Source organism: Melanotaenia boesemani, chromosome 4, assembly GCF_017639745.1.
Source record: "Melanotaenia boesemani isolate fMelBoe1 chromosome 4, fMelBoe1.pri, whole genome shotgun sequence".
Lineage (NCBI taxonomy): Eukaryota > Metazoa > Chordata > Actinopteri > Atheriniformes > Melanotaeniidae > Melanotaenia > Melanotaenia boesemani.
Genome location: NC_055685.1, coordinates 4,524,002 through 4,549,865, shown reverse-complemented (window position 1 = coordinate 4,549,865; position 25,864 = coordinate 4,524,002). Strand labels below are relative to the sequence as shown.

The following is a 25,864-nucleotide window of genomic DNA, read 5'->3' as shown; positions in this document are numbered from 1 at the left end:
AACACAGTGGGTCCGCACCATTTACCGCCCGGGCGACCTGCATCACCCGGGTGACCTGTTTAGATCTGATGGGTCGTTCGGCAAGAACGCCGCTTTTAACCACACGGGAGGAACAAACAAATCAGTTGATTTTCGGATAAACTTAGAAAATGTTGTAACCTGATAAATGTTGATGTTTGGTAACTGTGCATTAATATAATTTCTCAAACATATTTTCCGCTGCTCTAGGCAGTGAAGTTCTGTTCCAACCCAACTGACACTGTTGCACTTTACAGAAAACAACCTGAAAGAAATGCATACAAAATTATGGATTCATTATTAACTTCTTGTTATTTGTATGACCAATTTTGCCCTTAAAGATCCACGCCTCTTTTGTTTTTGGTAAAGCCTCTTTTTGCTGGCAAGCGCTCTCCTCTCCATTTAAATGGAAACCTCCCCCTCAGCTGCTTGTCATCACTTCTTCCTGGTTCATCACCCGACCGAGAGAAAAGGAGCCGTTTAACTTTGAATGTAAACATGGCTTACGTGGTAAAAAGTAATCCACAGTCTGGGCCATCCTTATGTTTGTTAAAAAGTGACTGACAACATTTTTCTTTTCAAAATTGATGTTTAATAGAAAAAGAAGATAAACCAGAGACAAAGTCAGAGTGGCAAGTGATCATATTCACATTTCTCAGTGGTTGATAAGACCATGAACATCTCAGAATGATAGACCTACCACATGTGGTTATGGCACAAATGAGTTCATTAGAAGAAACGGAAGCAGATAAATATATTTTTTCAGCTCCAGTGGACTCAGTGTTGAGCTCATCTTGAGCATTCATTGTGTTGGAGAAGCTTTGCAGCTTTAGTTAACTTCAAACTAGCAAAACATAAGATAAGAAAAAAAAGAGAAGAAAAAAAAAACCTGTTTTCCGGAGAAATAAAACAGGAGACTCAAGCTCTTCAAAGCATACACTGTACATAACAAGAACCACATTAATACTGCAATTAATATTGTTTATATTATTCTAATTGCTATCATCATTAAACACTACTATGCAGCCAGTCATCAGGGTTCAGACTGACAAGTTCATCTGAGAGAAAAAATTTCAAAGTGACATGCAAACGTTCTCCTCATCCTCGCCGTCCTCGCTGTCTTGGTTACCACCGTCACTGCAGTGCACATCTGAAAGGAAGGTTGTTCACAGTTTTTGTTTTTGTCCAACTCACAGCAGTGTGAGCTCCTACTGGCTCAGGTTTCAGTATCAGCAGCTGCCATTGGCTGAGCATTGAGAGCTCTGATTGGTTCTCAGTCTGTTTGGCACATCATCCAGTTGGCATCAGAACTCATGACAATGTCGTGTGCGTGTGCACGTGCAGATGTAAGGATCATGTGCGGTGTGATGATGTTCGTCAGTGTCTGTACATACGGTCAGCAGTGTGTGTGTCTGTGAACAGGGACGGGAAATTCATCGTCATCATATTTACATAAACAAGTTTAAAACTTCTCAGTGTGAAACAGAGTTTAATATGTCTTCTGTATCTGTAAACAGTTAAATGATATTTCTTCGCAGCCTCCACATTCTTTACTGCTAAATGTCATAGCTCTACATAACTTTCTGACCTTCAAAATATGCCTTTCTGACTCTTTGTGATGGTGCAGTGACATTTATTATGTATATTCCTGAAGCCATCATTGCCCAGCAGCATCCCTAAGCTGAGAAACCACACTTCACTGTGTCCCTTTACAGCAGCATTTTGCTTTTTGGCACCGGTTATCAACACACTGGCCGTTTTAAACGGACACTGTGGCTGATTTGGCAAAAAAAAAAATGTAAGAGAGAAAGTAAAAGAGGAAGCTATAAGACAGGAATCAACATTAGACTGACTTTCACTGGCTAGGGAGAGCTCAGAGAAAAGACAGGATGAGGATAGCTGCTGAGTAAGCCATTTAAAGGATGTGTTAAAGTAAGAAAATCTCTCAAAGTTTAGTAGTGAGACTTTCATATTTCTTCTGTGGCTGTAAACAGTAAAAAAACGTCAGAATGATGATGTTTCTTTGCAGCCTCCACATTTGTTACTGCTAAATGTCACATTAAAGTAGCACTATGTAACCTTCTGACCTTGAAAATACGAGTTTCTGACTCGTATTGATGGCACACTGACATTTATTTTTGTACATTCCTGGAGCCATCATTTCCCAGCAGCACTGCAAAGCTGAATTATCACACTACACAACTATTTTCCTGAGATGCTGCTTCAGTTTACAGGACATTAATAGGGGAAGAGAAGAAAAGAGAGAGAAAATGACAGAGCAAGAGATAAGACAAAAGTAAAAATCAGATTGACTTTTACTGGCTGGCGTGATCGCTGGGAAGAGACAGGATGCAAGACAGATGCTGAATTAGCCGTTGTTAGGGGAAGCCAAAGTTTGATTAAAGATCAGCAGTGTTGCTTTAAGATTTTTTCTGTAGCTGTAAACAGAAAAAATAGAACAAAAAATAAATAAAGAAAGAAAAAATCCTGATGATGTTTCTTTGCAGCCTCCAGTCTTTAACCCTAAATGTTACATTAAACCAGCTCAGCTACCGTCTGCCCACTTTTGTTCTTCCTCTTGTTTAGTTGTCCCTACCCAGTAAAAACATCTGGAACAGTACACGTCAACTATTGACAAGCGCCACACAGACTCAACATGATTCTACATGTCGGGCTGCTGAACAAGAGATAAATATTCATACATTTACAGCAATACTGACCAAACAACAAATTAATATACACTAAAAGACAGAATATTGCTTTATCTTTAGTAACTAATTACATTTCTGTTTATAGACGAATTAAACCCTTTTCTTTAATAGAACGATTTATTAATTAAAATCTGATTTAACTTGAATTTCCCTTCCCTGTTTGAGTTTGTGCGTGCCAGTCCATGCATCTCTTGGTTCTGTAAATGTCTCTATTAATGATGGACGTTCAGGCAGAAAAGAGGAAAACAATAAGGAACTATAACATTATCAACATCATTATCTGCTATCACAATATTTATAATTTTATCGATGTGAATATTCAGGACATCAGTTTTTCTTCTTCACAGCACTTGTCTTCATTTAAAACAAGATCTGCTCTGATAGCCACACTTCCTGATCACATCCCTGATTAATGTTGTTATTGCATGAGCGCCACTATTGTCCTTGTTTTTCTGTACAAGAGGAGCAAAAATCTACAAAACGAGTAGTTTTTGATTAAAAAACTGTCCAGTGTGCTTGATTGTTTTTAGTGGAGTTATGCAGGAGTAGCCTTTGCTCTCCGTCTCTCTCGCTGATGGGCGTGTGATTCACTTCATGGACTGGCAGGTCTTTATTCTGAAGCCTGACAGCCAAATATTTGAGGGACGTCTGTCTTGTTTCTCTAAGCTAGATGCTAAATAGTGAGCTCAGGGCTTCTCAGAGTTTGAACAGCTAAACTCCGGAGGAAAGATCAGGGCAGGTCGCCCTTGATAACTGGTGGTCAAGCATTTCTGTCCACGTAACTTACAGAAGGGGAAGGATGAAAGTGTGTTGAATGGCTGTAAGGCACTGATGTGGGTGTGGTCAGGAGAGATCCGTCATGCTGAGGCTCATGGGTAATCCTGGACGAAGGTAAGCCACTGGGACGCGACCATTCTCACTGGTTGACCCGGTGATTGACAGACGAGCTTTGGAACGCATCGCATCGGTGAACTTCATCTGAAAAGACAAAAACAGCTGAGTTAAGCACAACATCATCACTAACATAAAAACTGAGACTGGACTCAGAGCTGATAATGGTGGTTATCTTATAAAGGATCCTTTCACATGCAGGAAAATTCTTTCCTGTCAATCACACCGTATCCGTCCATCAGGCCTGATGGGAGGATGAAGTGTGTGCACAAAAGACCCTGAGCAGACCACCAACCAGTCTGCCTTTAATTCCATTTTCTCCATTCGCGAACCCAGCGTTATCATTATTTGTATCATAAAATCACAACAATGTGTAACTTAGCCCAAACAATGCAGTTCTCCTGCTCACTCTGACCACTGATGACATGTTCAGCCGCATGTCGTCCTTCCAACTGCTGGTTGTCCATGAAAACAACGTGAGCTACAAAAATAATTAACAAGCTTTCTGGGGAAAACCTGGTGTCATTCATCCCAAGTTGGATGAGGCAGCTCTCAATACCAGGAATATAGATGAATTTATTAGTAACTGAAAACAATAACAACTCAGGGTTGAGACCAGGTGGCAGAATTTACTAAGCAAAAAAAGACCCAAAGTGGAGCAAATCAAGAAAACCTTATAAACAAATGAACAAAGGTAAAAACCAAGAAAGACGTAACTATTAAATGTGGTTTACTGAATATCAGATCTGTCATGTTACACCTCCCACTGCAGGCAAAATTGGTCCAAATCTTATTTATTTATTTATATAAATTTAATATTTATTTATTTTTGCCCATATACGACCCTTATCTCTGAAAAGCACAAATGCCGTTGTTTTCAAATCCGACCCAGGCCACCTTCATAGGTGGTCCTCTATCTGATGTTTTTGTTTCATTTGACTTCTCCGTCACTGAAGTGAGACAGACGTCCCAATACTGTGCAAAAGGAGGCAGGACACGTAAATACCGTGCACTACGTGTGACGTCACGTTTTCTGCACATGTAGGTCACTTCAGGGCTGGAAACTGTTCACAGTGGAGTCTGATGGCGGTCACATTTAAATTATGACATGAGCAACAAAATTGAATTTCAACAAAAAACTGATCAGAATCGAGCCTTAAAGCACAACTTTTAACGTTTTTTTTTTTCCAGACAAAGGCATCATGTGGCAGCTTTGTTTTGCTTTACAGCTCCACGTCACACGGTGAGAACGGAATATAGACATTTTTTTTAATATGAACCATGACTGATTCAGCAAAGAAATCCAAGAAGACACTGGACGAAGAGACAAAAAGAAAGAAAGTGACAAGACTCTTATCTCTTTCTGGCTTGAAAGGGCTCAGAGAAGAGACAGGATGATGATGGATGCTTAATTAGCCTTTGTTAGGGGGCGCCAGAGTAAAAAAGTTAGACTGCTGCTGGCTGAGTATATACACCATTCAAGATATGTTTATAAACATATGGGTTTTGCTGTAATTGCCTTGATTTTAGATCTCTTGTACTTAGTTTGTTGACAAATGCACTGCTCATTTTTAGTAAGTTGGGGCACAACCGCATGTAGAACGATATCTGGGAGAAATGTCTTAAGGCCCATTTATGCTTGACGCAAATCATACGCAGACGGACGGACAGTTTTGTCCATCTTCTGCGTCAGTTATGTACAGAAATTGATCCATCTTCAGGTAGCTTAGCTATCCGTTGTTTGGCGCAGAAGACGAAGCGATACCACTGTAAATTACGGGGGTGACGCTGATCATAGAAGATGTTTAAAACGATGCATTACTGCCACCAAACAGTGTCTGAAACTGACGTCAGCTCGCAGGAGTGAACTCTAAACTTAGCACTACTCTCTAGTGGAGGAATTGACTTAACAACCATGGCAACAGAAAACACGCAAGGAAGCGTGAGGACGGAGACAAACGACAATGTTTGAAATGGACGTCCCTATTTATGCAAGTAAGGGAGCATAAATGGGCCTTTACAGTCAGATGTGGAGGAACTATGAAAAAGTTCTGATGGAAATATGATCAACCCAGGACCGCTAGGATCTGATGCAGCTCAATGTTTTGCTTTTATGTGGTGGAAACAGAAGTTGCCCGGCATTAACTAAAAGATTAACAAGATTTTCTTTAGCGACATTTCTGCAGCGGAGGATCATGTTAACGTGTTTACACTCTGTGGAGGAATCTGTTCGTAGAACTTTCAGCCTCTACATGTTTTCAATACAGATGGACAGTCATGCAGTGCCCCAAAAAGCTAACAATCCTGAGCCCTCAGAGATACTCGGTCTGCATATCAAATGCTGATTGGCTGAAAGTTAATTCAAGCCGGGAAGACCCAACTCCTGCCAACAATAACCGGTTTAGTAAAAAACTGGAAATTGCACCAGAAATGTTGCTCCTATGGGAAGCGAATGATCTCCTGTAACAACATTCTCAGTTGGCGATCTAGACTTTAATAACTCACTTTTAGAATGTGATATGAAAGCAAACAAACTTTCTGTGTCAGAGCAAAAATCAACAACATAAAAAATTCATAATGGTTAATATTTTCAGCACTACCCCCTGTGGCTGAGGAAAACCAAAACAAGAAGTCATTTGTTTTCGAGAGCTGTTTGAAACACTATACAGAAGAATATCCAACCCTTTATTTTATTAAATCCCCATAATTATTCAAATGATAATAATACTTTAATTATTCTTTTACTTCATTAATTCCTATTGGAAAATTATCCTCTGCATTTGACTCATCTTTAGATTCACTAGTAGGCTGCCTTGTTTGGGGGATAAGGGCATTGCTCAGGGTGCCTTAACTTAGGCCTGGTACACAGATAACAATTTTTAAGTTGTTTTTGTCCCGATTTTGCCTTTTCCCAACCTCGGATGGCAAATGCCCGATCATCATGAGATTTCCCTGTCCAATTATCATTTGGTCTGTGGTGTGTTATGAGCAGATTTGTTTCAATAATCTGCTCCGAAATGGGTCATAGCTGACAACTAGGAACATTGAACATGTTTAATATTTCAGAGCTGATTTCTGAGGAACGTGGACGACTCGTGCATTCTGACTGCATGGATGGTGACATGGCACGGAATGTAGCCAATCAGAGAGCAAGCTGGCTGGGGAACAAGGAAGTAAATAAAGTCCGTGTTCATGCCATCTCCAGTCTGTTGTTTTTTTTTTTTTTCAGTTCTGGCTTTTTCTGTTAACAATAGTCCCAAGACCACCATCATACCCTTGTCCTATTTCCTCTTGTTTCTATGGTTCTTCTTCTACGTTTTGTTGTTTGTCCGGCTCGGAGGACTAGATTGTTGAGGAGTTGCTGGACAGCATTGTCATGTGTGTTGTTCTGTGATTACATTTTCGGAGCACACCACACACAATACGATCAAAACAGATTTTTTTTATCTTCACATGTGAGGTCTTGACCAGATAAAAAAGTCTCGTAGGATTAAAAAAATCGTTATTAGTGTACCAGACCTTAAACTTTCATGCTCTCCAAACCAGAACGCAGTAGATGATGATCAGACAGGACTGTTACCAAATTTGATAAATAAATTTCCTCATTATTATCTCCAGTGCCATGTGGCAATACAACAGAGAGTAGCCATCTCATCTTACTCCTATATAGGTTGATCATCCTCAGTGTGAACATCAGCAGAGCCTCTTTGATTTAATTCACTTTAAAACAAACCTCAAGTTGATTAGACAGAAAATGGTGTTAATCTGATTTAGAAGAATTCCACTTTGTCTAGAGAGAAAGTTTAAATCACCACTACAAAAGTTTCTGACCATAAAACTTTGATAGTTCTTACTGGTTTAGATGGCACACCGACATTCATTATGTACATTCCTGGAGTTGTTGTTATCCTGCAGCACCCAGAGGCGGAGAAGTTACACTTCACAACTTTTTTTCCAGCCTGGAGCATCGCATGAAAGCAGCGTTTTGCTTTTGATCATGAAACACGATTTACAACTGAGTAACACGCCAGCAGCTCACATTGGCTGTTTTGAATGTGCACGTAAACGTAAACAGGAAAGAAACACAAGAAGACTTTATGGGAGGAAGAGAAGAAAAGAAAAAGACTAAATGACAGAACAAGTAATAAAACATTGGGCTGACTTTTACAGGCTGGAGAGAGCTCAGAGAAGAGACAGGATGCAAGACAAATGCTGAATTAGTCGTCATTAGGTGATGCAGCAGTTGGAAAATCTGTCAAAAATTTTTTGTGTGGCTTTTATAGTATATAAGAAAGCCCTTCTCAGATTTAAGTTAGGACTGTTTCTGTCCTGTTAAGCTCTCTAAACTAATAACAATTTCATCTAAACCATCAACTTCTATTTTAGAGTTCATCCCACCCAGATTGTTCAAGAAGGTTTGCACAGTCTGATCAATATGTCTTTATTGACCAACATTTTCAGTGCTGGTAGTAAAATGAAGACCTGTACTCTGAACTAAGATAAAAACCTCTAACAGATCATCATCACTTAGATATTTCCATCTAACCAAAGTTGTGACACGAGTCAGGAGTTGTTTGTGGTGCGACCCAGTTTCCTGGCCGAAAGTACAGCAGCTAGATCATCCAAAGCACAAAACACTGAAGTTTCTCCATCGTCTGAAACAATGAAGTTTTCCGGACTCAGTTCTCTGCAGAGACAAAGCTTACCTCTCCAAACATCATCAAATCCAAGTCCAACATCTCTGTGACAATATCCACACTGGACATATTTGTTCGTACATCCTGACATCCATTTCACATTTGGCACCTATAAGCACAGAGGTGGGAATGATGCAAGCCTTTGTAATTTTAAGATCCATTTTGCACAATGTTTCACTATTTCTGCTTCACTCGTGATTGATTCATGAGATCAGACTAAAATGACATGGTTAGGTTAAGAAGGAAAAAACAAACGTGATAAAAGCCACACATGGTTAGGAGTTGGATTATATTACGGTAAGGATGCTGTTCCTTACTGCTGATCTGGTACGAGTGGACTTATTCCAGTTCAGTTTGCATCTTTACATTCTCTGTATGGTCAGCCTAATAAATTGGATGAAAGTTTGTCTTATGACCTATGAGGTCTGACTCGGACCATGTGTGGTCTCAGGGTCTTCAGGTATATGTACAGCTGTACAACACTAATTCTTTCCAGTACTTTCTCTCACAGTGTGACTTACTGTTTCAAAGTTGTGATCTTACACTGGTGGTAAAACAGACCACATATGCTCTGTTTATAGTCTTCTGAAGTCCATAATAAGAAGGACAAATAAGTTTCAAGTTGGTCCTTGTCATGTAGAGGAAAACAGTCCTGACTAGTGGTACATCGTAGTTCTGTAGGTTCAGATTTAGATTTAAAGAAAAGTGTTGTAGCCCGAGAGGAGGTCCACCCAAAAGGTCTGAAAGGGTAAAGCTAGAAAGATGCTGGTCAAATGAGCCGTCCCAGCTATTTTTACAGAGTTGGACTTATTAAGAAGAAGAGTGTTGGAACTGAGCATTGATCAATCAGTGGAAGCCACGAACTGGAGTCTGGTCCCGTGAAGACAGACCGAGGTCGCTAACCTGAGTCTGGTTTTATTTGGAAAGAAACTGAGTCTACCAACTTAAGTCTGGCTCTTTGGAAATAGACTGAGGCCACTAGTACAACTCTGGTACTATGGGAACAAGGCCTCCATCCTGAGCCCGGTTCTGCGGATATACAGGTTATGCTTGCTGATGGCCCAGTTGTTGGATTCCTCTCTGTAATGATGTAATTTCTCAGCCTCAGTGTGGACCTTGTCCCTGTCATGACCTATGCTGTAATTTGGTTCTGTATCAACGATACAGAACTTAAATAACTTGACTACTTTGCCTGGAGTAAAAACATGACATCACATTTATCACCACAAGTTATCTGCCGTTAAATGCTGACACGACATCGTCTTCAGACAGACCATTAACCCACAATGTTTCAGTAATATTTATGTGGGATAAAGTGGTGTTACGCTCACATTTGTCCCATAAGGACTCATCCCCATGGATGTAGCCAAAATATGAATTATTCCAATCAAAGAAGTGGACTCGGTCCGCTTACAAACGCCGGTCTCAGTCTGTTTCAAGTAGACCAAATACAGGAAGCGGACTAGAAAACAAAATTAGTTATGGGTTCAGTGCACAGCATCATGGGTAAACACAACCAAAACATACGAGTGTGGATGATAGGCAGCTCTGGATGGGAGAAATGGTTTGCGGTCAGAAGAATTCTGTAAAAGTTCTGATAGAACTCTGATCAACCCAAGACCACTAGGATCTGATGCAGCTCCATATTATGTGCTAGAAACGGCAGTTGTTCCTCATTAACCAATAGCTAAAGGAGTTTTCCTCTTCGCTGTGTCTCGTCTTCTTCTTCAGTAACTATTGGTGCAACGCTGTCTCTGGTGGAGAGGGGAATATGTTATTTAAAAAGTCTTGATTTGTTTGCGTGGTGCAGCAATCTCAGACTGGAACAATATTGCACCCCCCAACTCAACCTGTATCTAGTGGACTATCTTGGTATGAATGCACCCTTAGAATACTTGTGTGGTTTTTATTGTGCCCTGCCAGGGGACTGCAGATGTAAATTAACCTAAAGCTAACTCTAGTATAATGCATCCATTGGAAACATTACTCTTTGAAATTGTACATGGTCCCTAATAAAAAGAATTAAAAAATGTGATTTTGCAACATGTTCAAACCACCTTGTGTTTAATCTGAACTGATGGGGCTTCCTGTTAAAAAAACCATGGCATCAAGACATCTGAGACTGGCCGAGAAATATGTCCGTTTAGTAAAGAGGATGATTGGCTATAAACTAATAAAAGTGCAGGAAAAACAAGGAAAGCTCTGAGGAACAAGAAGTTGGACCAGAAAGACAAAAAAGACAAAAAAGGGAAGAGAGGAAGGAAGGACAGAAGTGAACAGAAGAAGGGATGGAGGAGGTGAGGGAACTGTAGAGGGATGAGTTAACAAAGGAAAGGAGAATCACAGCCATACACAGACATGAGCAGGTGTTTTTTTTTCTGCAGAGTGTTACTGCTGCGTTCTCATCATGGATTCATCACTTCGAGGATGCTTTTCAGCTTCAGATGCAACTTTCATCCCAGCTGTGATGTTAACATGCAAACAGCAGGGCTTCAGTGCAAGGGTGCATCTGCTGGGGTTTTAATGATTTATTAAGCTGGACCTTCAGTCAGAAAAAACAGCCTTTTCAACCTGGTATCGACTCCAACTTTATCACCCTAAAAACATAAACACAGATGTGATGTTTGCCACTGAAGCTGCTGCACCACCTCAGGATGAATCCACCTGCTCTATGAGGTACTTTTGGTCATGTCCAAACGTTGTCTATGACTGTGAGGTTAGAACAGTTTTAGCTATCAATCATCACTCTCCTACCCGTGCTAGATCTTGACACTCTCAATGCCGTAAACGTTGTAGCCCTCTTTATAGGTGGCGTAGTTTGGCTGGTGGCTGGGAGACAGCACGTTGAAGTTGGGGGCGTGTTGAGGAGAAGTCAGAGTGTGTGTGTAGTTTCCTGTATGCTGGGGTGACGACAAGGTGTTGGCTGCCACCTTCATGATAACAAAGATACAGTCATTGTTATTGCTGCACTGATTTTCCTCACAGAAAGATGAGTCTTCAGCTGTGTGACTGTCATTCATCATTCCTCACAACATCACAACAACAAATTCAGGACTGTTATGGCTGACAGAAAGTGAACATTTTCTACAGATGCTTGTAAATGATTGCTGGATTTGAGTTCAGTCCTGCAGAAGCTGCATTCACAACATGCTTCTCCATCCAAGGGTTGTCATTTTTCATATCTGCTCTATCATGGAGGGTGATCCGCTGACAGAAGACGTTTGACCACGAGGCACTTCTTGTGATCAGAGTGGTCATGTGTGGTCATCTGGATAATCAGCTGATTCCCACCTGATGGTGAAAAGGCTGAGGAGACCTAAAAACAGACTCAAGAGCTTTAATGGATAAAATGGAACCTAAGATGTAACTCCTGTTTGTGTTTTAATGCAGTTTCCTCTCTGAGCATTTGCCCTATGCCCCATGCATTCATGTATCAGCCAGTCCAGGAAAACCTTTAGATGCTCCTTGTCATGCTAACACATCTCTTTGCTTTGCAGAGTTTTTCCCTCCTCCCTTCTCCAGCTGGACTAACAGGACTGGAGGCTTCTCCATTATGGAAGCAGAGATAATGTGAAGCAGTTTGTGTAAAGAAATCACCTCAAGCTGCTGCGAAGGAAACTCAGTGTTCAGCAGATGCATGATGGAAGTGAGTCCACCTGAAATTACAGCTGCTGTGTGGAGGTTTAGTGAAGATCACAGGCTCTCAAGTCTGAGCTAAGCCAAATGCGTGGCTCATTTGGAGTGTAAACCTCTGTCACCTAATTCACAGTCAACATTGCTTAGTTTTAGATGACATAAACTACTACATCACACTGGAACATCTGTAACTGTAAAACATCCTGCACTCCATAAACCAGATGTTCTGGTTCACAGGAAGCTATAACAAAGAACACAAGCAGTTTAATCTGCAGATTTACAGTTTATATAATAGATAAATGTTGCTGTAAAGCCTTTTAAATTATTTTTATTATGTGTTTTAATTCAGTGTTTTTCCCCTTTTCAGCAAGTTAGATGTAAATAAGCCAAGGGGAGTATTAATCACAAATCGTTTTACTTTCTTCATCACGACAAACATGAGGCAGATTCTTCAGTTGTGATGCTACTGACCACCTGTCTGACCTTTAAAGCTCGACCCAAGGAAAAATCGTGAGAAAAGTCCATTCGTTTTTATCTAAAGTCTTCATTCAGTTGTATAATTATTGTATCCACCAGGGGACAGAAGACAAGCATCAGACTGTGTAAAACAGGGTTTTGAACAAAGTTTTAACCATACGGTGATGCAAAACGTCTCAGAAACTGTATGTATTAAATATGATACTTGTGACATTAAAGGGTTAAAGTGGAATATATCAGTCTTTGTTGATTATTAAGAAATAAAGTTAAAAAGTAAACTGAAGAAAAAACTAATATAAGGGTTTTCGTCAGGTGTTGGACGTCAACAGCTTTCATTTACCATGATGCTCTGATGATGATGATGGTGATGATGATGAATGGATACACCATCCAAAATCGCCACCATAGTTCTGTGGGGTTGAGATCATAATGCACAGAATGAGTCACATCATTTTTATGGCATCACAGCATCTACAAAGCCTGGAGCGCCGAAGAACCGGAATCCTGGGAGAAACCAGCTTTCCTTTAGTTTGTTATGGATATCATTAGGGATGCACTGATACCACATTTTACAAACCGAGTACAAGCACTTAAATTTGAGTACTTGCTGATATCGAGTACTGATACAAGTACTAATAAATCTCATTACAGTTCACTGGTAAGGAGTGTGAACCTGTGATGGGGCTAAAGAGGGTATGTGACTTGTTTTAATCAGGACATAGTTTTTTTTTTTTTTTTTAATTGCATGTTATTTTATTTGTGTTATTTATATTTTTAACCATATGTTTTACTCATTTTATATCCTTGATTTTATGCAGTATTTGGTATTGATTTTATTGACACCCTCTGAAACCTTAGTGAGCTCAATTAGAGACAGGTGCGAGCAGTCCTGAGAGGGTTTAGGTGAAGCCTGCAGAGTGGCAGGAGAAGCAGAGGGAGGACACAGCTGGGATCGAGAGAAGATGGCTGGGACTGGAGGCAGGGGCCGAGACTGCGAGGTGCCATGAAGTGAGGCGCCGGGGCCAGGCGGAAGGGAGGGGGAATCGCCCTTGTGAAACAGGGGACTGCCGTGTACGTTTTTCCCTATTCTTATTCTTTACAGGTCGTTGGTGGGCTAGGCGCTACGGGTAAGAGGCCCGTGCACACCGGAGGAAGAGTCGTGTCGGCCAGGATCCGCCCGGACCGTTGCTAATAGCTATACGCCAGGATGCCTTCAGGGAAGATGGCTCACATAGACAGAGAAATAAAAAAAAGTCAAGGTTTTTAAGGGTGGCTTTTTAACTCTGCTCCCCCTGATCCAAAAAGAACCTCCGGTGGCGGTGCCCTTATTGGGGCCGCATGCCACCCGTGACAAACCAATGCTACGACTGAGTGGTGAATTGTATGTTATGAGTCATCCTGCAGCATCCTCTGAATGTAAGGCTGGAAAACTGTCAGAATCTTCAGGAATGAGGAGGATAAAGTGGTTTTTGGTGGATTCTGTTCACACAGTTTGTCACAGCTGTGACAAAGCACCAACATGTCCAAAATAAGGTTCTTTTGCCAAGATAAGGCCAATTTCAGATTTTTATTATGGCATGAGTAATAACTTTGTTAAATTGAAATGGAAATATTAGGGTAGAGGGGTAGAGGAGGAAAATTAAAAGAAAAATAAATAAATAAAAATACCAATTTTTATTGTGATTACCACTTAAATTTAAGGTAGCTATAAATGTGCATAGCAAACACTGATCATCTTCAGATCCAATTATATTTTTAACCCCAGAACTGATCAAGTAAACAGTCAGGAGGGTTTATCGAATGCTTGGATGAACTGCTCTGCCTCAGTCACTGATTCAGGAGTCGTCCTGCTGGGTGATGCAAAGTCTGAGGGGGTGCAGGAGAAATGGCTTCAATGACATCTTGTAAAGGGAGGACATCACTTTCCTCTATTTCTCTAGTTGAGCACCTCCGAGGAGTAATCTTAAACTCTGAATGAATCTGGTTAACCGGCGTACCTCTCCGAAGAGCTTCTCAGATCAGCCGTTCCCTTCTCTGGAAGTGGCGAAAGCAAAGAATAAAACGTCATTGTTTTTCACCGAGCTTTGGTTTGAGGGCTGCGCTGTGGTGAGCACGGTCCAGTTTGAGCGATGAGAAGATTTCCTTATGGCTTCTTGGAGAACTTTAGAAAAGAACTGCGTAGGTAGGTAGGTAGGTATGTAGGTTGTGGACCTTCAGTTCCCTCAGGGAGCCCAATCAGCTGAATGTTGCAGAGTCTGCTTCTCCCGTCCAGGTCAGCTAGCTTAGCTTTTAGCTTCCTGTTATTTGTTTGAACCTGAGTGCATAAAGTTTCTACCTCCTCCAGCTGCTGCTACACAGTGTCAGCAATCTCTTCTAGTGACGGCAGTCTGCTGATTGGACGTCTTGAGCTTGGAGAGCAGGGTGCTATAATGGCGCTGTGGTGCTATAATGTCGCCTTTGCTAACATGGGCTTCGGCCTCTGAATTTTCACTTGGTCTAGTGTTTTTGGTGGTTTATCTGTTAATGCATTTTTTAAAAAATGCGAGTCAATTCCACAGATTAATTTCTTCGCATTAACGTGTTAAGTTTGACAGCACTCGTTTTTTTCACACTGGTATCAGTTTTGTAGTATCGGAGCACTTTTATGAATACCGAGTACACGCACATGGTATTGGACAGATACCCGATACTGGTAACGGTGTCGGTGCATCCCTAGTTATTATTAGTGATCATCTGTCATCCTGTTTGTTGCTGGATTAGACCAAATCAAAGAAAAATTGATGGATTAAACTGCACAGTTATGGTTTTAACTCTAAACTATTATTATAACCCATCTTATTTGGTGAGATCTTAGTTAAATTTTGGCTACTCAAAATTGATGAATGGATAAAAATGAGGAACATGTGGTCATACATCAACTCCAGCTCTGACTGAGGACATGTTTCCTGTTATAGTCTGAGGATGAAGTTTCAATCTGGTCAGAAGTTGTGGTTTAGGTTAACCCTTGTAGGTAGCACTAATTTACTATCCTTTCAGGTCATTGGAGGACAAAAACAGTCCCTGATTACCTACAAAGGTTAAACCACCAGATAATAACACTTCATGTAGATCCAGTCAGTTTTTAATTATAACAAAGACTCTCAACAAACAGTCTTCCTCCTGAATCTGCTGCTCGCCTTGGTTCAGCCCACATAACACAAATCTTCTTCTGCACAGACACACCGGTCCTTTCATCTGCTGCATCACATATTCTTACTGCAGTTCTAGTTCATTTCAGCTGTTGAGCTTCATGGATTTTTACTGATTCTTTTCATGTGACCTGATATCCTGGAGCAGAAAAAAGCCGATATGAGCAGATTTAAGTTCGTTTTAGGTTTTTAGCTTCTCTATTTTTCCTCTGACCAACCAGGGAAGATGCTGCATTGGCAGCTGAACATCCAGCTTGTTTCACTGCTTCAGATTTTTCATTTGCTCCTTTCTAGGTAGAAGTTGGTCATCTGAAAACCATCTCTTTGGACTTATGGTTCTTTTTTCACAGTTCTTCTGTAAATACATTTTTAAATTTCTCCGCTTCACCCTCCGCTTTCCCATCCTCCTCCTCCTCTTCACAGCAGCTATAAAAGCCGCATCAGCACATAATTTGAGACCTGCTTGTTTTCTGTTGTAAGTAATTATAGAATCAGCAGTAATCTGCATAAATTGGTAAATCTCATTACATAATTTATTTACTTTCCTCTTTAAATTTTTGTGCTGTGAAAAATAAATTCACATTAAAAAAAGGACCAGAAATCACTGTTTCACTTTACAGCATCACTTACTCAATGCAGATGGAAGCCTTTAGTAGAGCAGATTCTTGTATCTGGATTAAACTAATAAAAATGATCCTTCGATTTCATATTAACACTCAGTTGATGACCAGTCCAAAATTAAAGCCTTTGGTCATTTATGGAGGTTTTTGTTATGTGGTTGTAGTACAGTCTGTATATCTGTTTATTTAAAAATGAACCTAAAATCCAGAGCAACACAAATTCAGAGAACAATTCCAGTTACACTCCTCTTGATTACAAACCGATCATAGCATGAAATGATTTTTTTAAAAGCAATTTACCTTCATCTTTTTGGCTTCAGCACGACTCTTGTAGCAAAACTCCACCAGAGCTACCATCATGGCCAGACCCAGACCTCCAACCAGGATGTAGAAGACTCCGGCTACGTTACTGAGTGACAGAGCGCTGGTCTTTTCCTGACGCACACACACACACACACAGGTAACACACAGGTGTTAGTGAACTGTTCTTATGTAAGCAGGAAATGTAACAGACAAACTAATGAAAGCTTTTCGTTTTATAATCTGGCAGCATCAGAATGAACTCATGCTGGTAACTCAGAAACACATGACAGCTTCAAATCAGACAACATATGAGCTAAATCTCACATGCACACGTTAAAATATTCTTAAAATTTCTAAGTGTGTCAGTGTACGAGTCAGTGTGTGATGAATCAGAGTTGATTTAAAGACTTCTCTGGATGATAACTCAGAATGCAGCCCTAACCCGTGATGCTCTCCAGGGCTGGACATCCCTCTGCACGCTCGTACACATGAACCATGAAACTTCACATCCTTTGATAACAACATACTGATATGGAAATATTACCAGTGAATATTTTAGAGGTGGTCACAGAGGAAAACTAGAAGACACTGTGACACTGTAGAGAAGATGATCCAGCTATTTTGGTGTTGGACTGTCGGCTCTGCTTGCTATGATGTACGATAGCTTTGCCAGTTTCTGCTGTGATCTTAACATTGACCTAACAACCTCCTTTATCACTTAACACATTTACAAGGCAGGAAGTTCTGCACGGTCTGAGTTCTGTGGTGAGGAATCCTCCAGAAACAGATGCAGTCCTCCAAAAGCCAAACAGCTTGATGATCTCCCAGAAGACATCATGTGCAGACTGAATGCTGATTTAATAAAAGTTAGCTTGAGCTCAGAGGATCCGACAACAACTGATTTTATCACATAGAGGATGAAGCACAAAAAATTATAAAGAAACATCCAGCTGATTCAAATAATGAGGCGAGAGTTCTGATGAGCAGCAGACATTGTGTTTCTCCAGTTTAATTTCTTCTTCATTGGCTTTCTGTTAACTCCAGAAGATAATTTAAAATTCTTCTCCTCAGATATAAAACTCTCTGTTGGATTTTATGGTGCATTTGCACCAGGGTACTCCGGAGGACTCAGATTGATTAGGTGGGCCATTCTATAAAATTTCACACCTTTGGTTTGTTTTCACACTGAAGCGGACCAAACCACTTCAACAACCTGATGCAGTTACAACAGCTGCTCACTAGGGGGTGATATATTCCCTGAAACAAAATTTGCTTTTAACGCTGGCCAATAAGAAAGAAGAGGAAAATCCAGCTCATTGATTGGCTAGGACCAAAAACAGCTCATTCGCTGCAAGTAAACAATGGAAAAACACCAAATTTCTAAAGTCCTGAAGTTTCTGTTTTTACTTTGGAGTTCAAACCTGATCCAGTTTTCACTAGAATCTGTCCAGTAGAGCAGCAGGAAAGGCGGCCAGATATGTGTCATATGTCATTTCCTCTTATTGGTTCACTGGGTGGTCCGTTTTCTTTCGCTAGCAGTGAAGGTTTCACTTGCAAGTGATCCAAGACCCCGGGTTTTCAAGCGAACCAGAGTTCGCTACTTTGGCATGAGCATTCACATTGCTCAAAACAAACCGTACTGTCTGTGGAAGAGGATCAGGGTTGATTTAAAGAGGTTCAAGCAGCACCAGTGTGAATGTGCCCTTACAGATCTTTAGTTCAACATTTTCCCTACAGAGCACTTCACTCTCAAACTGCAGGTTTAGTTCTGGTTCCTCTGGCAATCTGTTTCCTTAGCTAGGTAATTATTTTTATCAACTGGTTTATATGAACACAGTTATTATAAATTGGACTAATGTGAATCATTTGTTTATACTGGATTATATTTAGACTACGATGAATTAAACTGTATCTGGTAAAGTGACTTGAGATGACTTTGCTGAACTGAACTGAAACAGCAATAAGCACCCTTTTACAATTACATGTGGTAATTTAGCAGAAACTTTCATCAAAACCAAAATTACCAGAAAAAAACAGCACTCAAGCTTCAGTGCAGTAAAAAGTCATGGTTCTCAGTTTAAACCCATTTAAATGTCAGCGCACCAGTAGATCTGGTACAAAGTGTACGAGTGCAGGTGAGATGATGTCAGAAGTGTTCTGGTGTGTTTGGAGAGGACTTGTCTTTGGAAGAGTCCCAGAAGAGACATTTACAAACACGGCTGTGTCTGAATCTTTTAAACTCCTGATGTTTGATGGTTGGTTTTACAAACAGATGTCAGTTCAGGGGCACATTAATTATGCAGGCTGTGTGAAAAGAGCTGACATCTCCGAGAGAGTCAGCATGGTGCAACAAACCATACTTGTCATGCTGTCAGGGCTCTGATATCACAACACCAGCATGTTCTTTTAAGCTCACACTGCAATGGCATCTGAAAGAAAGTGTTAGAGAGTGGGGGACATTTAGTCTTGGTTTTGGTGGTGTTGTTGTTGGTGGTTTAGGAGGCATTTACACCAGGGTAGTCCGGGGAACTAGGTTTTGATTGGGCATGGAAATTTCACACCTTCCTTTGGTTTGTGTTCAACCTGCACTTAACTTAAGCGGCCCAATCCACCTGGACAACTTTATATAGTTAAAACAACTACTTGCTAGAGGGGCGATATTCCCCAAAACAACCACTAATCAATAATGAAAAAGCAGGACGATAAAGAAAACCGAGATCCTTGACTGGCTAAGACCGAAAGAGGAAATCTCTCCACTTCCACTGCTTCCTTCATTGCAAATAAACAGTAAACAAAGAAGCCACTGGACGCAGTCTTGGGGTTCATAATTTCACTGTGGTGTGCAGAACATATAACTGAAAAAGCTGTCCAGTATCAGCAGCAATTGATGCAGTAAGTTAGTCTGCACACAAAGTAGAAGTGCTGTGCAAGGAGACCGAGAACCCCGGCTTCCAAGTGGACCAGAGTCTGTTTCTTTGGTCCGTATCAGAGTGTGGTTGGTGTTCACACCGCGCCAAACAAATTATACACGAGTGTGGTTATTAATTGCATGATTTGTTTGGAGTTTAACTACATGTCATTTTTATTTTGTATGTGAAATCTTGGGTTTTATTGTGAGTGGTATGTAGTGGTTTTATTGACGCCCTCTGGAAGCCCAAACAAACCCTTAGTAAATGAGCCCAACTAGAGACAGGTGTGAGCTTTTCTGAAAGGATTAATGCAGAGCCAACAGAGTGGCAGCAGACGCTGCTGGGACTGAAGCACGACTTCAGGTGAGTGGAGGCTGACTTGTGAATCTGACAGCTGGCCCTGATTCAGGAATTCCATGTTTGCATCGGATAAGCATGAGTAAATTTCCCAGAAAACATTATGGATCCAAAGTAAGACGCTGGCCACGGGGCCAGATGGATGGGGCGGGGAATCCTGCAGTGAAACAGTGGACTATATGCTTATCTCTGTAGGCTGTTGGAGAGTGAGGCACCGCTGAGGAGGAAGTGAGTAGGTTAAAGGATCCACCCAGACCATCAGTGGTGGACTCATCCAAGGACATTTTAGGAAACATTTTAAGGACTGTTACTGGAAGGTTTTTACATGCTTTTAAAATAAACTCTTTTAAAAGCTGACTATTAATGTGGCTTTAACTCTGCTCACCCTGATTGAAAGAGTCTTGCTGGTCGTAGAGGGCTGGGTCTCTAAATCCCCAGGTGGAGTTGTCTTTATTCAAGCTTTTAACATTTCTTGGGTAGGAAATTTCAGAGTGACATCAAACAGTGAATTGAACAGTGGATCAATCAGCAGCTGTGTGAACGCATGCTTCGTGACACTCTGCTGTATTGCCACGGCTTTGCTCTGCAGTGTTAAAGCAGATCTTTAACGTTTAGTTAGAAAACTGTGCAGCTGTTGTCTGAGCTTTTCATTTAGCTATTAATCCTTTTTGGCACTTAATATTTGTTATAAAATCAGTTGTTGTCAGTTCTTCTGGTTCGAGTTAGGTTTAAACTAATCAGCATTCCAACATGTAGTATCAGCTCCAAGGACTATGCATTGTATCTGGAATGCACATTTGTCCAGCTGCAGTTAAAAACAATGTGTCTGCAGGCTTGAGAACCACAGACTTCTGGACACTTCTTTTGTTTTATTTCCATGGTGAGTGGACCTCTAATCTGCACTTGATACAATCAAGACATTACAAGGCAGCCTATTCACTGCTATGCTATTGATCACATCACATGTTGGATCCTGAATCAGAACTAGAATATAACAGTATGGTGAAGCACCAAAACAAAGATTGGGGTTGGTAAAAGCAAGCTATGGTTGCTTCTGTGAGTAACTTCAATGTTTCTAAGGGGATTGTAGAAGCAACAAATGGAGACTTTCAGGTGTCCAGTGAACAAATATACTAACATAAAGTACTGTTAGCTACCTTTACACTGCCCAAATCAAAATACAGCAGGACGTGAGAAGCAAGTACAGGCTGCATTGTCTCCTTGCTGAGTGAGGGAGCAGCCAACAGCAGCCAGCAACTGGCCCAAATACCACCACTCACTCAGCCATGTCCAGGTGAATGGTATTTAACAGCACCTGATTCCATCTGAGGAACAGCCTCAGTCTACCTGAACAGGGCTGAGCGTGTGAGCTACTGATGATAGCCAGGAATCAGCCTCAACATCACTGGCTATAGTCGCCTTCTTGCTCACTTGGTCCCGTCCAGTTGGATAGCAGCACTACTAAACTCTGGTAGACTCTTTGCACTGTGATGGCTATTTTGGCATCCATCTTCATCCTGTCCTGTCTCTGAGATCTCTCCAGCCAGTAAAAGTCAGTCTGATGTTGACTCTTGTCTTGTCTCTTGTTCTGTCACTTTTACTCTTTGGTTTCCTCTCTTCCTTTTGATAATGTCCTCTTGAGATTCTTTGATGAATGAGTCATGGTGCACATTCAAAATGGCCATTATATTGGTATATAATATATATATATTATATTGATATCCAATTGCTCCCATGTGACATGGTGCCATAAAGAAAAAGACAGATGTGATATTCTGGGCTGGAATATAAAGTTGTGAGGTGTGGTTTCTCAGGTCTGGGGTCCATTACCTTGACAGAAGTTTCCAAGATAGTTAAAAAGCTTCCTGGATGTAGGGTGCTGGAAGTGGATGAGATTTGCCCTGAGATGCTGACGCTCTGAATGTTAAGAGGCTGTCTCGGCAGACCTGGCTCTTCACTGTTGCATAGACTGCCCGTGGAGTGTCAGACTGGGGTGGTAGTGGTGTGCTCTAACTATAGAGGGATCACATTTTTCAGCCTCCCTTGGAAAGTTTACTAGGAGGTTTTGAACAATTGTAAATTGTTTTTTATTTTCCATCATGGAACAGTGGAGCAGATCTTTATCCCTGCAGAGCTGTTGAGGGGGTTATTGGAGTTTGACTATCAAGTCTACATGACTTTTGTGAAAAAGGATTACAACTGCATTCTTCAGGGGATTCTGTGAGGGGGTACTGCGGGACTATGGGGTGCTGTAGTTGTGGTTGCAGGCTGTCAGGGCCCCCTATGCCCAAAGCAAGAGCAGTGTCTGCATTTAAAGCACAAAGACAAACTTGTTCAGTGAGTTTTGGATTCCACCAAGGCTGCTGCTTGTCACTAATCCTGTTCATAGTGTCCATGGACTGGATCTCATGTGTGGTTGGGAAGAGAAGGATGTCCAATTTGGTAACCTCAGGGTTGCATTTCTGCTTTTTGCAGATACAGTAAATTAAGGAGTTTATGAGTTCAAGCCTCGGCTTTTAAAACACATTGGAGCAGTTTCAACCCAAGTGTGAAGCAATTGGGATGAAAGTCAATCTGAGGCCATGGCTCTCAACTGGAAAAAGGTGGAATGCATCTTCTATGTTGGGAACTGCTCTTTGTTTAAGTAAGTCTTAGATACTTAAACTTGCAGTAAACATAGATAGTATCTTAGCAGAAACAGATGGACAGAAAGATTAGGGCTTAATTAATGAGGATGCTGCACTGGTCCATTGTGGTGTAGAGAGCAGAGCCAACAGGCAAATCTTTTGCTGTTTAAACTACGTTCTGTCCCTCACAGTCACAGTTTGCATTGTGACCAGTTTAATCCTGGTTACATATGGTTTAAAAGACATAGTTCCATTTTGAGAATGAAATGAACAATAATAGTCTGAGTCTAAAGGGCGGCCTTGCTCTACTTTACAGATAAGATATAGAGCTCATGCATCCGAGGGTTCTTAGTCGTTCTCATTGAAAGGAGTCTGCAGAGGTGGTTCCTAAAATGTTTCTGCCTTTTTGCCTCTCTTTGGAGGGAAGGAGACATTGGGGCATTTGATGTGGGTAGACCTCGGGATGTCCCAGAAGAGCTAAAGAGTGCTGATGCGGAAAGAGATGTCTAGTATGAAGTCCGTGATGGATGGATGGTTGGATAGATAAAATCCTTTGGAATAAGTGCTAACTTAACTAGATCTGTTATAAATGCACTATCAAATACAACTGATTAGTTACTAGAACAAACATAGTATTCACTTTTAAGAGTCTGTAACATCTATCTTGAGTTTATGTGACTCTACACAGCAGTCAAATGATTTCTCTGTATTTGATGATATGAAAATGAAAGATAAAACTTTTCCTTTCCTCATTTTCTCTCTCTTTATCTTCATTCTCAAATTTAACTATAGTACCACAGTAAATGTGTTAGTGTGAAGTCGATATCTTTTGTTTGCCTCCTCAGTGTTACGAGACAAGGCTTGAGGCCTTGGGAGTTAAAGAGAAAGTGAACAGGAAAATGACTAGAATAACAGATTGAACAAAAGTGCTTTGTTATCACTGTATTCTAGTCAACATAAATCCTTCTGGGATGGTCTGCAGTTCAAACAGCCTAAAAGTTAATTGGTGCAGCCTTTAGCAAAGCAGAAACTCCCAGCTCTGCACCTATGGAGAGATCAATACAACTGTCTTTGCTAAAAAGCTGTAACACACAGACAAATGGACAGACTTCAGCATTCAACAGACATCTTCTGGTCAGCATCATACTGTTCATTCCCATGTGTCTTTGGTGTCACATTCAGTGGTAGCTAACCTCTTTACTGTGAGAGCTCACCATGCATGTTTAATGTGTGAACAATGTATTTGATTGACCCACAGACATAAAACTAACCTTATTGGTGGAGTCCTTGAAGCCACACTCTCCTTTATCGTACCACCACTTGTTTTTCAGCTTGTCTAGGGTTCCTTGCTCATTCAGTTTCAATACGGCAAGGTTTACTGGCACTCTTCAATGGGAATAACATAAATAACATCATTATCAATGTTATCTTATGTTATTAATGAGGCAGCGGTTCTCACACTGTTCTTGCAGCCAAAGACGGGGCCCGCTGATGAAAAGCCGCTATTGGCACAACTGTGAAAGTTTTTAAACATTCTGACACATTACTTTGAATGTAAGGACCATGTCTGCATGTGTCATTAGCTCATTTCACAAAAGAGCAAAAGTTCATTAAATGGTCTATTTTTGTGTTGTCGGGGCCCCTCAGTTTGGCCCCTGAGACAGGAAGTGAGAGACGCTGCAATGAAAAGCTTCAGTGCTTTCTCACCAGCAGTACCCTGCCAGGTCAGAGCGGCTGATACACAGAGTTTGGACGGGTCGTACAAACTCTCCATCAACAGCTTTCATGTTGCTGCCATCTGGTTTGAAGTCACCTGACCCTGATCTGGCCTTCAAGTCCACGCCAAACCTGACCTCAACCAAACAGATGCAACATATGAAGCAGCACAGATTACAATACGACCTGTGGGATGGCACTCATGAGTATTAGCTAAATCTAGTGTGAGTTTTTTGGGGTTTTCATTGTTGTTTTACTTCTGTAGGAGGCTACTGCTTGAAATTTAAGTAAGAGGGACAGTTTTCTCCTCACATGTGGTTTTGTATCTGTGCTGCTTCTTTACGTTTTGTACATTTGACAGACTAACCCAGAGTTACCTTTGTGTTTTGTGTTGTTGTATGTCTGTGTGTGTGTGTGTGTGTGTGTGAGTGTGTGTGTGGGTGAGAGAGAGTGTGTATTAACCTTGCTCTCCCCTCCTCCGCTGCCGCATTCTCCCTTGTCATACCACCACTTGTTTTTCAGTTTGTCCAGCAGCCCCTGCTCGTTCAACTTTAACACCGCCAGGTTCACCGCATTTCTACATGAACACAGTGGCTGTTAGCTGGAAACGTTAGTCCTCCTACAGGTGTGCATATTAGAAGCAGAGATTCTTAACTCTTAACAAAGACAGAATACAAACAGCTGGAATGCTGAATTTTCTCAACAGAGAGCTGTTAGAAAGGAGTCGCATTAGCATGTATGTTGCTTTGCTAAACCTGCCAAGAAGGAATAATCTGAATCAGTTCTAGATATCTTTATATAACCAAACAGAGATGGGGTTGGGTTCCGATAACAGGCTCTGGTTGATAAATTTGACAAATATTCTATCAAATCTTTTGTCTTATTAGCAAAAAACCTCAAAACAATCAAAATAAATCAGCCTCTCCATGTTGGATTGTGTTGACTGAACCATCAAATGTTGCTGGTAGCAGATTATTTCTCACTGCCTAAAACTTCAAGCCAAAAGGATAAAATATGGTGTCATCTGGCAATGAGCTGCATGCAAGCAATTCTGCTCTTTCCAACTTTGTTTTGCCTTCAGAGGTGTTTTGTGGCTTCCTAAACTTGCCACTAGCCAAGTTTACAAATGCACAGTTTCTTCCACTGGGTTACAATTCTGATCAGAACTGTACTGTTTTAAATTTTTCAGATTATGATGTGTTCACAGGTGTCATATTTTAACGGAATAAATGATTTTACAGGAAACAGCAGTAGAAGAAACAGTGACATATGACATAAAGAAACACCACTGTATGTGTATTACTAATTACTAATTTCAATTCCCACTCAATAGTTTTAAGTTTTTTAAAATCTTAAGCAAAGTATTTGCATCAGACAACAAGCAGTTTTGTTGTGGTTCAGCCATGTCTTTCTCTAGCCTTTAAAAAACTATTGAGTAAAAGGAACAGCGCAATGGAAGTTGGAGCATAAGGTGTGGGACATATATTCTCTCTAGCTGTTGTTTGAATTTAATATGACATTGGCTGAAAGTGGCTGAAACAGTCAGCAGTAGCTGTAATGGTTAGAACTTTAGTAGAAGTGGGTGGGATTGAAAATATGCCCTATCCTACTAGTACCCCCTTAGCCCAGCATGACACCACCCCTCCCGATCAGAGCGACCTAGAAGGTGTCGCTTGTAATGAGAAGGTTTTCCAGCAACTGGGGGAGTTGTTGT

At 40.9% G+C, this 25,864-nt stretch overlaps 1 protein-coding gene across 4 annotated transcripts in view; it reads right to left on the bottom strand.

Annotated features, from left to right (window-relative positions):
• Positions 1–593: 593 nt before the first annotated feature.
• The window catches only part of LOC121638620 (glutamate receptor 2-like), a 78,110-nt gene continuing 52,839 nt past the window's right edge, over positions 594–25,864 (bottom strand). Inside the window, exons 17-20 of one of the 4 annotated variants that reach the window (XM_041983492.1) lie at positions 23,706–23,820; positions 16,539–16,673; positions 11,072–11,247; positions 3,620–3,707 (exon numbers count right to left, since the gene is read on the bottom strand). In XM_041983492.1, coding sequence (XP_041839426.1) covers positions 11,077–11,247; positions 16,539–16,673; positions 23,706–23,820 — 421 coding nt within the window. In that variant the 3' untranslated portion in view covers positions 3,620–3,707; positions 11,072–11,076. Of the gene's footprint in view, positions 3,708–11,071; positions 11,248–16,538; positions 16,674–23,705; positions 23,821–24,612; positions 24,728–25,864 lie in introns of all 4 variants that reach the window. The other 3 variants (XM_041983491.1, XM_041983494.1, XM_041983493.1) reach the window with 3 other exon arrangements.